The sequence below is a fragment of the Corvus hawaiiensis genome, chromosome 22, assembly GCF_020740725.1.
Source record: "Corvus hawaiiensis isolate bCorHaw1 chromosome 22, bCorHaw1.pri.cur, whole genome shotgun sequence".
NCBI classification, from domain to species: Eukaryota; Metazoa; Chordata; class Aves; order Passeriformes; family Corvidae; genus Corvus; species Corvus hawaiiensis.
Window position 1 is genome coordinate 5,165,435 of NC_063234.1, and position 15,784 is coordinate 5,181,218.

The 15,784-nt window shown below is 40.8% G+C and overlaps 1 protein-coding gene across 1 annotated transcript; it reads right to left on the reverse strand.

The window, feature by feature from the left end:
* Nucleotides 1–218: 218 nt before the first annotated feature.
* Nucleotides 219–15,550, reverse strand: TNFRSF1B (TNF receptor superfamily member 1B). The gene is made up of 10 exons (XM_048326002.1): nt 15,293–15,550; nt 9,686–9,788; nt 7,576–7,704; nt 6,350–6,499; nt 5,466–5,559; nt 5,197–5,384; nt 4,385–4,459; nt 3,801–3,838; nt 3,009–3,279; nt 219–2,439 (listed from the first exon to the last, which is right to left on the reverse strand). The coding sequence occupies exons 1-10, from the start codon at nt 15,548–15,550 to the stop codon at nt 2,141–2,143; spliced, it is 1,605 nt and encodes a 534-aa protein (XP_048181959.1). The 3' UTR covers nt 219–2,140.
* Nucleotides 15,551–15,784: the final 234 nt, after the last annotated feature.

The following is a 15,784-nucleotide window of genomic DNA, read 5'->3' on the forward strand; positions in this document are numbered from 1 at the left end:
GCCCGGCCCGCGGGAATGGGCTGAAAACGGGCGGGTTTGGGGTCGAAAAGCGACCGGGGCCCGCGCAGGGCCCTGGGCCAGCCAGGCTGAAGAAGAAGCAGCGGCAGAGGCCCCCGCAGTCAGTGCCCCGCAGGCTGCAGGAGCAGCGGCTCCTCAGTAACAACCTCAGCGCGCTCGGCCAGCTGCGATAGGTAACCTGTGCAGGGAGAGAGCCACGCTGAAATCCGAATTTTGTTTAATAAAGAGGTCAGGAAACTTGACGATACATATATCTATAAAAAGATATGTTTCTCGTTTTGGTTTGGTTTTTTCATACTTTGTATAAGCAAATGCAGGCTCATTTTTCCTACTTCCAACATGAAACATGGCTTTTCTCTCTGTGACAGCTCCTTAATTTGAAAACTCAGTAAATTAACTATTTTAACAGGATCCTCTTTTTTAACGTTTTTAAACTTCTTCAAAAATCTTCCTTTGCTGCTTCAATATGGCGCCAATAATGGGAGCTGACGGAGAAAAAATGACAGAAATATTACGGCACAAGAGGTTCAAAGTGCTGTGAAAAATTATGTTCTTGCCTAAATCCTTCAGCTCTGTAGTAGTTTCAATGTGCCCATTTTCAAAGTCTCCTGAAACTACCTTCAAGTGTAAGTTTAGTATACATTTGTAAAAAGTTTCTTCATAGTAGAACTACAGACCTGTTTGTCAGTTCCCAGTTCCAGAAATAATATCAGCAACCTCATAACTTTTGTGGAAGTTTAAAATCTGTATTTTCAAAATCTGAATACTCTTTTGTAGCAATAGAATAAATGTTACTCCAAAAGATCTTTTTACGTCTCAGGCCTCAGAAACAACCACTGTGTCTATCTTGAAATAGATTAGGACAGTTCAGTGGGAAGTACAGCGATCACATAGTCCAACAGTGTTTTTATGGCATAAAACAAGAGTTACGTGTCATGGTATGACTTCACTCCCATGGGATTCAGACTCTGGATTGCAGATTCTGGTTGAACACAGCCACCACAATTGACAGTTAAATCACAGATGTAAAATATAATTATGGGAAGTGGGTTTCTAAATATTGGCTTCCAAACCACTTAATTCAAGGAGAACCTCCACTAATTTTCTGTAAGAGGTGGTTGGAGCTCCAGCGTCATCAAGCAGTGAAGGAGAACAGGATTTTCAGGTTCTGCGGTTTCAGTAAATTCCGTTTATTACGGATGATGCTCTGCCACCTGAGGGCAGTGAGCTATCTGACAAAGATAATCACAGGGATCTGCTCTAATAGTCACTGAACACAGGGAAAATACTTTGGATTTATGGTTTACCTCAAAAATGAGGTCAGGATCAATTGGGGAAACATGTTACATCAGCCAGGACACAAAGGTGACAAACTCTAGAGTTGTCAACAAAAGGAACTTACTTCCTACTCCAAGATAACAACAGTTCTATCTAGGTTTTCCCTTCTAAAACAAAATGAACTACATACAGAGAATGAAAAGCTGTTGTTTAGACACAACAGTTGTAATTTTAGTTGTAAAAAACGCTTGTGTAAAAGATTTCACTTCCTGATACCCTGTATGTACTTGAGAAATTTGGTCTGATAATGAGAAAAAACAAACTGTAATAACGAAAGAAATATCCAGGAGGATATTTCCAAAGATAACTAAGATAGGGGATAGGAAACTGAATGCAAAAGCTTTAAAATTCAAATCAAACGGATGATTCCTGAGCACTGAAAGAATGATAAATTAACTCCAGTCCCTTAGAAGTGCTGGTCACAGCCATGTTCTTGAAATGTGGCAGACCTGAACCCAAATTATCACCACAAGAAGACTGAGGAGAAAACTTAATGGCATAAAGTTCGAAAAATGTTCCTTTTCAAGTCTCATAAAGGTCCTTCTAGAGTATCACTGAAGAAAGGGAGGAGCTGGCCATTAAATTTTAAAAAATTTGAATGCTTTGTCTTTTAAACTGCAAAGTGACAGAAGAGACTGGAAACCTCAAAAGCATCAGTGTCTATATTCATCTGAAATTTCAAATCTCTGTAAGAAAGCTACATTTACCATGAGGTTTGTTTTATAACACCAGAGATTGTTTGATTAATTTTATCAGTTAATCAGCATATGATCTGTAATTTCCTTTAACTAGTTTTCATCCCAGCATCTTGAATACCCAGAGGAACCTTCATTTCTTGTGGAAGTAAGTCTTGAAGTAAATTGTCCTCATTTTCCACTGCGATGTGAATTTCAGTTTCTTTTTTCAAGGCATTTTCTTCTTTTGAAAGGGGAGTTTCTTCCCCTGTTGGGGAATAACAGGGAGTGCTTCCATAATCCCTTCTAGTTGAACTAGTCTGCTCGGGGCACTGGGAGCTGCAGTCAGGGCTGCAAAACTTAACAATACACGTCACATTCACCTGCGTTCCTCCGTTACCAGAATGTTCTGTCAAATAAACATACAACACATTAAACATGGAAGAATGAAACCAGAATGGGACAGCTGGATTCTTTATCCAGCTCTTTGACCAACAGTTAAAATAGACACTCAGTATCTTTTTGCTTCACTTAATTTAGTCAAGCTGGTGGAGTTGGTTCTGTAACATTTTAGTGGGTTTTACTGGTACCATAAAATCCACATATCACCCCAGAAATAAAGGCTACAAAAATGAATGCAGAGCCCTGGATTGCAAACAATTCCTTGCCCATCTGTTGTCATTTCAAATGCTATTGACGATGTTCTTCTGTAACTGCTCCCTTTGACTCCTACTTCCACTCACCAACCACATGATCCCCTAGTCCCTAAATACCTGTTTCTCCACTGGGAAAACTCTCTCTTTACTGTCTCAGGGTGGCAACTTAAAACAATCACTTTTTCTTTTCAAAAGCTACTAAATTTTCTCTCTGCTGAACCGGACTCATATGTTTTATCCTGCCATTTAAACTTCTGCTAAAAAGATTCATAACTGATAATCAAATTTCAAGAAGTTCTGGATTGTTCAGAATCATTCCTACCTGAACTCACAGAGCTGTGTCTGTCTCCACTGTGGAGTTTAGAACCTTCTGGAGGTGAATGTTGCTGCTGAAATCCTTCTGGGTTTTTTCTTTCATCATTCTTTTTATTTATTACACTGATGCTTGCAGATCCAGTTGGATTATTCAGGACACTACTGCTGGATCCAGAAGTTTCCAAGAGATGCTGTTGCTCCTGTTCAGAACTCCTAGAGTTCTGCAATTCTGTATCTCTCACTTTTTTGTCACACTGTTTTTCTGGAGGGGGAAAAGGCTAGAACATTTGCAGAGAAATGCAAAACATTAATCTTTAAAAAAAAAAAGCCCACTTTTTGGTCAGTATTTTGGCAGCTAAAGAAACCACTGATGATTGGAACTAGAGGAGCTTTAAGGTCCTTTCCAACCCAAGCCATTCTATAATTATTTTCATTTGCATAGTGATGACTGTAAGTAAAATTTGTAACGTCTCATTAGGGGTTCAACAAAATGAACCCATCTCCTGAAGGCACCCACAGCACTACTCTGATTACTTAGGGACCAAAGGCTGTAAAATCTGGTTTTCCAAACCTCACCTGTGTTTTACTGCTGTTTTTAGCCTCACATAAAGTGAGGGTGGGACATTATGTGGGGTATATAAGGTACATCTTACACCCTGGCTTGAGGACCAAACCACCCCATTCTCACTCCAGTTTTCTTCCTGCTGTGCAGTTTTCTTCTACCTGTAATTAGGTGAGAATTTATGATTTCTGTATAACTTTTGAAGAAATGGAAGAGATGGAAAGAGAGGATGCTCACCAAATCTGCTTCTGTAGCTGGTGCAGAGTACACAGGGGCTGCAAGTGAGCAAAGACAGTTAGTTCATTAGCACCCAAACCTGTCCCATTTGCAACAGCTGCACCCTAAACTAGGCTGAGTGATCCCATGCTCCTGGAATAAACTCCAAATGTACACTTATTACAGACAGTTTGAAAACATTGAAAGCTGTATTGTATTAATTTTGTGACTTAAATTTAGCCAGGAAGCAAAGAGAAGCCTCTGCATGAATTCATAATTTTGCTTGTATAGTGTCAGCGAGAAAATGTATTGATGACAATAAACCACAGTTTAATTATGACACCTGAAATTGTCTAATATTTAAACGATGAAGTACCGAATATTTAACAAGCTTCAGTAGAAGCACAATTGTTGCACAGTTGTCCAACTCCAAGGCTTTTGTGTGTTTAGACAATTACCTAAAATCTGAGGAACAAGACAGATTTGAAGAAAGCTGGCATCTTCTAAGACACTAACTTCAATCAACCACCAGGCTCAAATTAATGGGAAATAAGGTGACTTCCCAGTTTTTACAGATTTGCTTGTTTTCATTTAATGAATCTTACCTTTTTTGTTTGAGACTAAGCAATACCCCAAAATAGCAATTATCAGGACCAATAACAGTGGCCCTGCTACTGCTCCTGAAAATAAATAAAGAGGAGAAATTATTTAGCAGGTTGATCTAACAAAGGATCTAATTAGAAAAAGGCGGTTTTGTAGTTTCTGCCCATGCCTACAAAAGCTAAATTTACAAGTATTGTGTATGTCTGACATTCATATTTGATGCCCTAATTGTCAGATACCAAAGTCTCATTCCAGTCATTACCACTTCATAAAAATGAATTCTTCTCTCCCGAAAAGGGAGGACAGAGTTTTGGCCTTGGTCACAAAAGGTATTTCTCCAGGCAAGCAAGTTTGTCACATACAGGGCAAGGTAGCTCAGAATGCTCCTAAACATCTCTGCCTTCTGGATGGGCTGTGAACAGGAGAGAACACATCCAACCTGGGAATGCTGTCAGGACCTCCTGTCTCAGGAAAGGCTGACAGAAGACTCCAAAGACCTCTCACCAGGTCAGGTTTGCCTCAGTCCAGAATATAAGATACCTTTTCTACCAGCTATAGCAACAATTCTCAGGAGATGCCTTGTATAATCTAGTTTGGAGTTTTTTTAGAAATATTTTCAGATTTACAAGGACTAGGATAGTGCAGATGCACAGGTAAAAATGCAGCTCACTACAAGCAGTGTCACATTGAATTAATTGAGTTCTTCTGAGGTTCTGTTCGGGTACAGGTGACTGGTCTTGGAGAGACACTGAGAACTAAATATAAACTTGGTTCCCGGGCACACAAAAGTGACTTTAAATGAGTTAAAGCTCACCGGTGATGTGGGACAGGTCAGGTACAGAGTTTAACGTGACAGGTTGAGTTATTATTTCAGGTTTGTGGGAAGCTGAGCTTTGGGTCAGGAGTAGGTTCAAAATGGTGTGAGGCAGAACTGTGGCTGTTCCTGAGTCACTGCAAACAGTGTCATTCCTGCTGTTCCCAGGAACAACCACTGATTTACAACTGCAAGAGACAGAAAGAGAAGTCAGGAAAGACAGAAAGCCCTGCACAGTTAAGGCCGCTTTGGACAGAACACTGGCTCACATGGAATGGGGTGTACAGCTGGTGTTGTAGGATTCCTCAGGGGAAAACGTGCCAGGAGGACAAGGTTTACATTCCGTGTCTGTGCTGTCTGTCCCTTTAAACAAAGAGGAAAACTCCAGTTACTCATCTGGTGAGAAACAAGAATGAATAATCAAGGTCTACAGGAGATCCTGGCAGTGATACAGAGGCAGTGCAAAAATACAGCTTATAACTATTCACAGAAGATATTCACTTGAAGCACCCAACCCAAAGAGAAGATTAACCAGCTGTTAGTTTGGTGCCATTAATAGCCAATCTTTTTCAAGGACTAAAAGCCCACCAAAAGGTTCAAATGGTGGTGCTGCAGACAAAGCTGAGCTCTTTCACTAGTCCCTGACTGACTGACTACCATACTGTTGTGTTCTGCATCTTCTCAAATGATTCCTAATTTTTTTAAATATTCAGTGTTTCAAATGTTTGAAAACTATTTGTCATTTTGAGACAGATATATTATTAGAGTGGTAGATTCCATCAACTAATAAAACCGTATCAATTCTGCAGGACACCATGGAGTCATCATTATTTATTGGCGTACAGTAATTCTACCTGAAGCCTTGTCTCAAGGATTTAAGGACTGATTAAGTGGTTTTGAATCTCAGTCACTTGTACAGAATAAATCACACAGTAGAGCAAAACGAAGATTAAGTTGGATTGGGAACTTTATGATACATGAAGTAAGAGATTGCAACATGTTGTCCCTTTGGATATACCTCTGGAGAATACTGTTACTCTGGTTAGTGCCTACTTGCTAAGAATGTAAAAATAAACCCTAAAAAGAATGCACATGTGTAGGGAATTAGGCCAGAGTAAGCGTTCAGTAAGCAGAGTGTTCAAAATCAAATTACCTTTTCTGGAAACCCGGTAACCTTTGCCGCACTTCTTATGTGCTCTACACACTTCGCAGTACTCGTCTAGTTTGGAAACACAGTACTTATGGGGTGGGCAGCTACAGACTCTGTCCTGGGACCTAGTGCATGTTTGATTCTGTACAAGCCCTGGTTTTAAAACAAGAACAAAGCAAGATGTCATTGACAACATTTAAAATCACAGCCTGCAATGTTTCGAGTGAACATGAGGTGATGTTCACATTCCACAAGTTTTGGGCTTGTATAGCACCATAAATCAAATGTGTTATATGCCCCAATATCTACATTTTCAGAAGAGTTTTCTCTCTCTAGGCAAGGAGAAATTTGCATCCGTAGAGTGCACACTTAAAACTCTGTACCTGCAGTTGTGTTATATTTTGTGATAACCCCAAACATGGCCATTTGCGTTCACCACTACAGTACCTGGGGCCATACTGAGATTTTCAGTCTGTGCAGATTATGTAACTGTATTTAAAGTGTTTGGAGATTTTACTACAGACATTTCCACATTGTAATTATCCAGCTTTGTAAGATTATCTATTTAGATGAGACCAAAGGTCCTTTCAACATAGGCTGTATCCTTAAAACTTACTTCTCAGTGAATCAAGTATATAATGTTCTACACCAATTTCCACTAGAAATGATGGAGAACAGCATGACCGAGTTTGTTAATGCAGATGCCCAAAGTACAGGTGTTGGTACAATATTCTACCTTATGTACTGTTAAGCTGCTTCAGTGAACAGAACCAGTGTGCTCTCACTGACTGCTGCTTTGCAAAACAAATAAAATTAAGAGAGGAATGTCACAACCCATGTTTGCTGTTGTCACTTCAGCAGACAAAATGAGAAATGACAGGATACCGGAAATGTAATTATCCATTTACCAGTGTCCAAGTCAGGTCTTAAGATCTCTTGATGGGACGTTATAAGAAGGAACCTATTCTACTGATGGCATTTGGAATTATTTTGGTGATGTAGTGTCTTAGCTTTTAATAATATAAGATTGGTGTCTCATTTTTAGGACTTGAAAAGGGCCAGGGCTCCCTGCAAGACTTTTCCTTGGTTCTTATCCCTAAATCTTACACGTTCCAAAAGCATGAGGACTATACAACTGATTGACAAAATCTCCTGGTTTTCTTAGGAGAAAAGACAAGGTTAAACCAAGCCCAATCTTTGAACAAGCCTCTTTACTAATCCAAGCCTACCTTTCTTGCAGGGTGGTGAGCAAGCAAAGCACTGTGGAGAGTGATTCCAGATCGCTGTGTACGTTTTAGGTCTGCAGGGGCTGCACTTTGTGTCCACGGTGTGACTGCAGCTCCCTGTCCTATACTGACCTATTAAAAGAAAAATAATGCAAACCAAAATAGAGAAAGCATCTCACAGGAAAAGATCACTAGGAATTAAGTTTCATTCTTAGCTGTAGAATCTCTTCCCTTCACTGACACTATCAGATTGGTATCATATACCAAGAAACTGTTGATATAAAGGAGGACTGCATGTCTCTACAGGGAAAATCTGATTTATGTTCACTCATGTTTGACCCCTTTTCCTACATTCAGTTCAGTGAATTCCAGCCACATTCAAAACAAGGCAGCCTCAATGCTGAACAGAACCCCTCAGCACATACTTAGGTGCAGCTACCACAATACATAAACCAAACATTTTACCTTCGCAGAAGCTGTTTTATGGTGAACACAGGGAAGTGTTTCACACCTAAAGTCAGGCACATGCCAGAATGATGTGCCTGGGTGAGACCCTAACTGCTATTAAAGGCAGTGAGTAGAGAGGGCAAAATCAAGTACCATCACAAACAGACCTGAATTAGAACTTCACCACTTGTCACTACGTAAAGGACACGAGCGCACACTTTCTCCCTCACCTCTCCAGCCAGCCTTAGCAGAGCCAAGCAGGAGTTGCTGAAACTACTGGCATTCCAGACAAAGTTAAAAACTATCAAAGGTAGTTTCTTCAAAGCTTCTCACCACCAACAGAGCTTAGTATAGTGGTGGGAACATGTAAATATGAATTCCAACATATTCATTTGGGAGAAAGGAAAACACATCAGTTGCCATTTCCCTTTCATGTGAAAGGACAAAGAAGATAAAAGTCCATGTCTCATATCCTTTACAGAAATATCCTGGAAAACATACTCAGAAAGCAGGAATAACACTGAAAAAATTTTGGAGCTGCTTGGAGAATCTGTTTTTCAAAAGAATAGGCCCTGGAGGTGAGCCAAATGAGTTATTTCCAAAGACTTTGTTTTTCCTTGTACTTACTTGAACCTTTACATTCTGCATCCTACATCCTGCTAATGATTTACGCTGATTTAGTACTGAACACTACATAACACAACAGAAGAGTTTTACCTATGAATTACCATCTTTTCATCTGTCATGAACAAAGGAAGTTTGACAGATCTATCTAGATAATTTCAGTCAATTCAAGAAACTGCAGCTGTTTCAGCAAATACTGATTTCCTGTTTAAACTTCCGGATCTGACAGATCAGCATTTATGGAGACAAATTTTCTTTGCTCAGCATGTAATGAGGAAAAAAGGGCAGGTTTTTTGCTGTATCTAATATAATATAGTTACAACTTGTTGCCAAAACCCTACTACCAAAATCTCCAAAGAACATTACTATCTCACTCCCTAAAAACAACCCCAAAACCCACAGACAATGACTTTTGCTAACTACAGGTCACTAATAATCACCCCTGGCGTATAAGACATGACAGCTCAGAGCAGACAGCGTCTGCAGTCCTGTCCCCAGTCTGACAGTGCTATGCAGTGTCTGATTTACAGTAAAAGACAACAAAACTCCCTTAATGAGCAATGATAGATTGACCTGTTCAATGGAAAGCCCCTTGTCTAAGTGATACTATCATAGTGCAGAAACTAAACTTTACTTCATGCCCTGTTTTACAATGTATTTTTTATTAGTGGGCTTGGGTCTGTGTTGCCTAATTTTTGTAATTCCCTTAGTGAGCTGTTGCTCCCCCTCCAATGTTGACTAAAATTACTTTAATTAATTTAATGAAAACTTCATGAAGAGCTGTGCTTACACAAGCTCAGAACCTACCTCCTGGTAAGCCCCAGCCAGGTTAACCTTGTAGGAGAACTCCAATTCTGATGGACAATGTGTCTCTTTTGCAGGTGTTTTGCAGTCACAGTGTTTTGTTGTCTTTGAGGAAGAATGCATTACCACAGCAAAAATCTGATGCACTTTAGATGTGTAAGTAATCAAAATACACTATGATCATCTGAAAATTTGGAGAATTTGGCTGAGTAAAGTAATAGTTTGAATTATAACCTACCTGGAGGGCACTGGCTGCAGCATTTATTAAGTTCTTCATCATAGAATTCGGTGCTGGGATCATTGCATTGTGCAAACTGTGGCGTATAAGGTAATGAGTATTCCTAGGAGAATCAAAGGGTAGTCATGGGTCACAAGTCCATTCTGATCCTGAATTAGAGACCCACAAGAGACAAATACCTAAAGACCAATGCAATTACAAGCACTTTCCTTTCTAAGGCACCGATGTAGCCCCAGTGAAACAGAACACAGCAGGTGCCAAGAGGCTGCAGGGCAATGCACAGCTAATGAGCTGCTTTCGACTCTTTTGAGGTTCCTTTGTTTTTCAAAGATCCACCATCGTGAACAAAGTGATTTCTCCAGGTTTTAGGTTCAAAAGAGTGCAGTGGAACTATGGGATTAACATCACACCCAGTCACTACTGCATCCCCCAAACCAAAGAGCTGAGTGCCTTATCCTCAGCTTCCACGGCTCAAACAACATCTGACAAAACACCAGAGAAACCTAAATTACTACGTGTAGGTTTATGGGAAAAACATTTACTGCAAAGTAGCTCAAAGACTTCAGCCAACCTTTCCAAAGAAAAGGAAAAAAGGCTTTTATCTTTCCAGATACTCTGTGATTCCTTCCTGAGCAAGAAAGGCCTTGATGTTTTGAAAATTACGCCTCCAAAAATTGCACTGCTGCTTCTGAGAAGCAGCACCTTTGCAGAAGGTGCAGACAAATATGCAGGTTAAATGCATTAGAGACAATCATGAAATACAGGGTGCCTGATTTCAGCTCACACTGATCAGCACAGCTCAATGACTTCAATGAACAAGAGTCAAATTATTTGATGACTTGCCGACTATTTTCAAAGGGAAAAATACACTTACTTGAAAGAAGGCTCCTGTTAGGTTGGACAAGCATAGGAGTTTCCTGCTAGAGCAGAAAGGCACTGTTTAAAAAGGATGTGACACTGCTCAGCTTTCTGCAATCTGAAGAGATTGCTCCATGCATAATCTACACACATTTAGAGGAATCATTACTAAAAAGAGAAATCAAAACAGGAACAAGCTCTTGGGAGGCCGGTAATGAAAATATCCTTCCGCGTTACTGAAAAACATGTTGAATATCTGTTGTGTCTTCACATTACTGACAAAGGAGACTAATGTTTCCCACCCTCAGCAATTGCTTAAAGGGAATTCAGCATGCAGCTCATTGAAATATTCTACCTCTTATTTACCTGTGATCAGAAACAGGATTTTGTCAACCTACTCAATGGTCAGTGTCAAAAAACCCCTTTTCTGAGAATGTGAAGGCAGAGAAAAGTCTTCTTGAGTTTAGATATCATAGGATGGACAATGATAAATCATCCTGTTTGCAGGATGATGAACTTGAGCTGACATTAAAATCTGATGAAGGAGAAAAGGGCTCTGCTCTCATCAAAAGTATTTTTAAGTTACTTTTTTATTAAAAGAGGAAAGATTAAATGTTGTCATCCCATTTTTGTAGTCACTATGATCAACTTCATTAAAACAAGCAGTTGAGAGCCTTTTCAAAACATAAATCTTCACTGCAAGAGCAAACAGAGAAAAAAAAAGGAGAAATACAATAAACCACATCACAAATTACCCTGCTGGTGAGGCTTCCTGGCAAAGAAAAAAGTTCTTATCTCATGTTCTTCCCTGTCTGTTGTAAATCCTGCCCTGTGAGCTACAGACACAGGAAAACCTGTCAGTTGCTGGGTTCATGCCTGTTTCTCTGAAGTTGTGCTTGGAAGGATCTCTCTACTGTCTAATACAATCTCCCTGAAATTCTATCTGATGAGCTGTGGCTCTCAGTGACTTACAATTGACAATTTCTCCCCAACTGTCCTCAAATAACATGATGGGAAACTAAAAGGGACTTGTGACTGGCTTAGCTACGATTTGTGCACACACAGGCACAAACGCATGCTCAGTTTGGTTTGCCCTGGAAGGATTCAATTCATTTAGTAGCTACTCCCAACAAACTAGTTTAATCAAAGCTGTCAAATCAGTCAGAGGAAGTGTAGGCCTTTTACTAGTTTTAAAACTCTTCTGGGATTTCTTTGCTAAAAGACCCAAATTTTCTAGCAATGTCACCAATCCTAAAGTCTGAGTTGGGCCATATAAGATTTCTGTCTGGCATCCAGATCCATTGGCTACTTTGGGCTGAAAGAGTGATGAGTAGAGGCCATATTATATTTCACAATCTTTGCATTTTGCTAGTGTTTGTATCTCCCACAGGTCCTTATTTTATCCTCTGTTTTTACTGTGATTCAATGTTCTACAAGCAGATTGTGTGAAGGGAAATTAACCTGATTTTGCATTACAGCCTTAGAGCTTCTCAGTTTAGGTAGCAGTGTCTAATGGCAGCTGACTTAAAAGAAATTTATATGGACAAAATTAAGACTTTGGAAGACTTCATTTAATTTGACAGGTACAAGTAGAAATAAAATGCCTCATCTGTCTTGGATGTTAGGAAAAAGTTTTTACTGAAAGAGTCATAAGGTTCTGGAATCGTCTGCCTGGGGAGGTAGCCCGGTGGAGTCACCATCCTTGGATGTGTTTAAAGAAAGATTGGATGTGGCCAATCAACTAAACAACCAGTGCCGTGGTTTAGTCGAGGTGGTGTTAGGGCATGGGTTGGACTCGGTGATCTTGAAGGTCCCTTCCAACCTGGTGATTCTGTTATTCTATCAGTAGAGGAACAAACATTCTGAAACACAAAATTTAGTCTAGCTCTATGCACATCAAATTAAGCAATACATTTTGGCAGAGAAATGGATAAACTATGCTTGCCTTTGACTTTGTAACTCACTAGGGAGATTTCTGCAATGCCTCTCTGCATTAAGCGATAACTAAAGTTACATACACAAAGTCAGTGACTCCTGACTCTGGAGTTCCTGCATTGTTTGGATCATTATCCTGTTTGCACTACAGAGATCACTATACAGATGACTCCCTGGAGAGGAGTGGGCTAACAGCTGTCTCCACACCAACTGAAAGAACTTTATGTATACTTAAATTTAAGTATCTTTCTTACATAATGAAAATAAAATATGTTATCATGATGGATGAATATATATAAATCCATTTCCATAACATACATTTTCACTCAAGGCCATTTAAACAACGATATTTAAGCATCTATTTTAATCCTAACTCATATGTCTACATTTCTACTGGTCTCCTTTTCATACATTTGCCTTCAAACTTAAGCTGTCAATCAGAGGAGTCTGAAGAGGAACTACATCTGTGTACAATGTTCTTCACGCATGTGAAACCACAATGAAGTCACTGAGGTCTCTGTTGTAAAATCTGTTTCTATGGAAAGGACTTGAGGTACAGAGACACTGTCTGCTGAGCTACCAGGCCTACTGAAGACAGCAAAAAATATAATTCTGTCTAAAATATTTAAACTTCTCATTTACAAAAATAATTCTGTTGAAGTTTAGTTACCAGATAACAGCATCTCCCAAATCAGCTGGAGTTGTATCAGGCTATGCCAACTTTACTCACACTATAAAGTTTCTTTCAAAGCTGCTGTGCTGCACATCTCTCTCAAAGATTATGGTCCATTATGTGAATTATTCTCCCATCCTATATTGCACTTTACTTCTATAAAGCAGGAGTCCTTGCACAGCCGCACACCAACAGATTAACAGTTCCACATCCCCCCTCCCTGAGAAAACAGTGTCTCTTTGCTTACTGCCAGGAATTCTATTTCATTGCCACTCACCACCAGAATATGAAAACATCTTCTCAGAATGAGAAAGCAGGGAGATGCACAGAATATGGAAGCTGTTCACAACACACAAAAATTATAGAAGTCCAAGTTTGTAGGAAGACAAGGTATATTTTATTACATATGTATTTAGAAAAACATACACATTTCACCAGCTCTTCTGTTTGAAAATTTCAGGCTATTTCTGATAACTCTGGTGACTCAATTGTACAAAATGGCAAAAATGATGTTCAGTTCCTGTGTCTAACACAGGGACTGAGGCTGGGAACTTTCAGAGACTTTCAGATGAATGAGAAAAAACCCAAGTAGTGTCACTCAAGAACTCTTGTTTTGCCAGTTTGTTTCCCTCAAAAATAAAGTAAGTTTTCTTTAATAAATCACTGTTAAAAATTGATATAACAGGCATGGGTTTTTTTCCAGCTCTGTGGCAGATGTGGTATTTCTGAAACTACTGCATTTGTTTTTCTAACTGTATATATAGGCTTTTCCTTATTTGCTAAATGTGATGCTGAAAGTTTCTGTCATTATTTCCATCGTTATGTTTCGGTCATGTTTAGAGTGAGAGAAGAGCTAATTCCTTTTGAACCAAAGCCCCTTGGTCAGCATGAAGTATGACAAAACCTGACACTTAAATTCTGGTAATAAGTTCTGCTACAATTCTGAGACTCTCCCTTCTCCATCTGCTTTACCCTATCCACTGCAAGGTGTCCCGTAAATCAGGTTCAAAACAGTCTCACCTTAAAAACAGAGCTGAATTAAAAATTAGTGAGAAACAGTTAAAATAATTATTTTATTATATTATCAACTTGCTATAGCACCCAGTAGTCCTTAAAAGACCATTGTGTAATTCCGGGATCAATACACATTCTGACATCCTCACCTGATTTCAATGAACCTTTGTCTTATCCAGCCTAAATTCCTATGATTAAATAAACATGTAAATAACATAAATATCACATGAGAATACAGTGACCTGGACATCTCAGCAACATTTCCATGTTTATCTTCACAATCCTGGACATTTTAAAATCAGACAGAAAAGTGCTATCAATATACCAGTACAGAAAACACAGAGCCAAAGGCAAACAGATCCCATCGAGCTCTTTGACACAGTTACAAACCCTCATTGCCAAACAGTGGTACAGCTGGATATAGAACATTACATTCACCACTGCAATGAAGGGGAACAGTAACAGCTGCAGCACATCAGATCTTCACTGTAAATTAAAAGGTTTTTCGATTTAAATTGGGAAGAGCTCTAGGGAACCAAAGCAGCTCAACAAGCTCTTCCTGTGTAAACAATGTAATATAGATATGGGTTTACACTCTGCACTTGCCAGGACACTCACCACAGTTTTTACATTCGAACAAGCCTGCAAAATTAACCTATTTCCGATGAAAATCCAGGAAAAAATATTAGTCTTTGGGGAGCCAAGAAGTAACGACGACATAGACAAAGAGCACAGGCTGAGCTTTGAAGCAGTCTTAAGAGCGGGACTTGAGGTTGCTGTAGAGATCACAGCGAATCCAGCGCAAGCCCAGGGGTACAGAGGTGACAAGGGACGGACATGTGACAAGGGGCAGGAGACAGGGGACAGGTGACAAGGGACAGACAGGCGACAAGGGGCGGACAGGTGACAAGGGGCAGGAGACAGGGGACAGGTGACAAGGGACAGACAGGCGACAAGGGGCGGACAGGTGACAAGTAGACCGCACACACAGCAGTGAGAGGCTGCCCGCTCGCCGCGCACCTCCAGAGCGGCAGCATCAGGCGAGGCCCACTCGCGTTTCCCCCGCTGCTTTGCAGCGCTCCCAGCACCCCTGGAGCAGCGCCCCCGCCCCGCCCGGCCCCGCTCACCCGCCCGGCCGCGGCGCGGCTCAGCGCCGGGAGCAGCGCCGGGAGCAGCGCCGGGAGCAGCGCCCAGCGCAGCCCCATCGCCGCCGAGTGCAGGGGCGGGGCGGGGGCGGTCCCGCGGCCCCGGGACGGGTCCGGCCCCCGGGGGCACCGCCCCGGGCACGGCCGAGCGGCGGCGGATGCGGTCCCCGCGGCCCGGACATCGGAGCTGCTTACACGCGGCTCTCGGCTTCTGTGGCGGGTCTCTTCAGCCCCATTCATAGACCACCCTGAGTTGCATCACTGAAGTCCAACTCCTTAGCCCCACAGTACGAAGTTACCTTTGCAGCATTCCAATATTCACTAATACTCACGGTACCAGTCACTCCTGTGCCACATGCAGCCGGGATGGTACAGACAGACTTTACTATAAATTTAGCCCTGCTCCTGAGAAAAACTTTAATCCACAAAGAGCTCCATGAGCTTCAAATGGCTTTCTTGCAAAAATATTTCTTC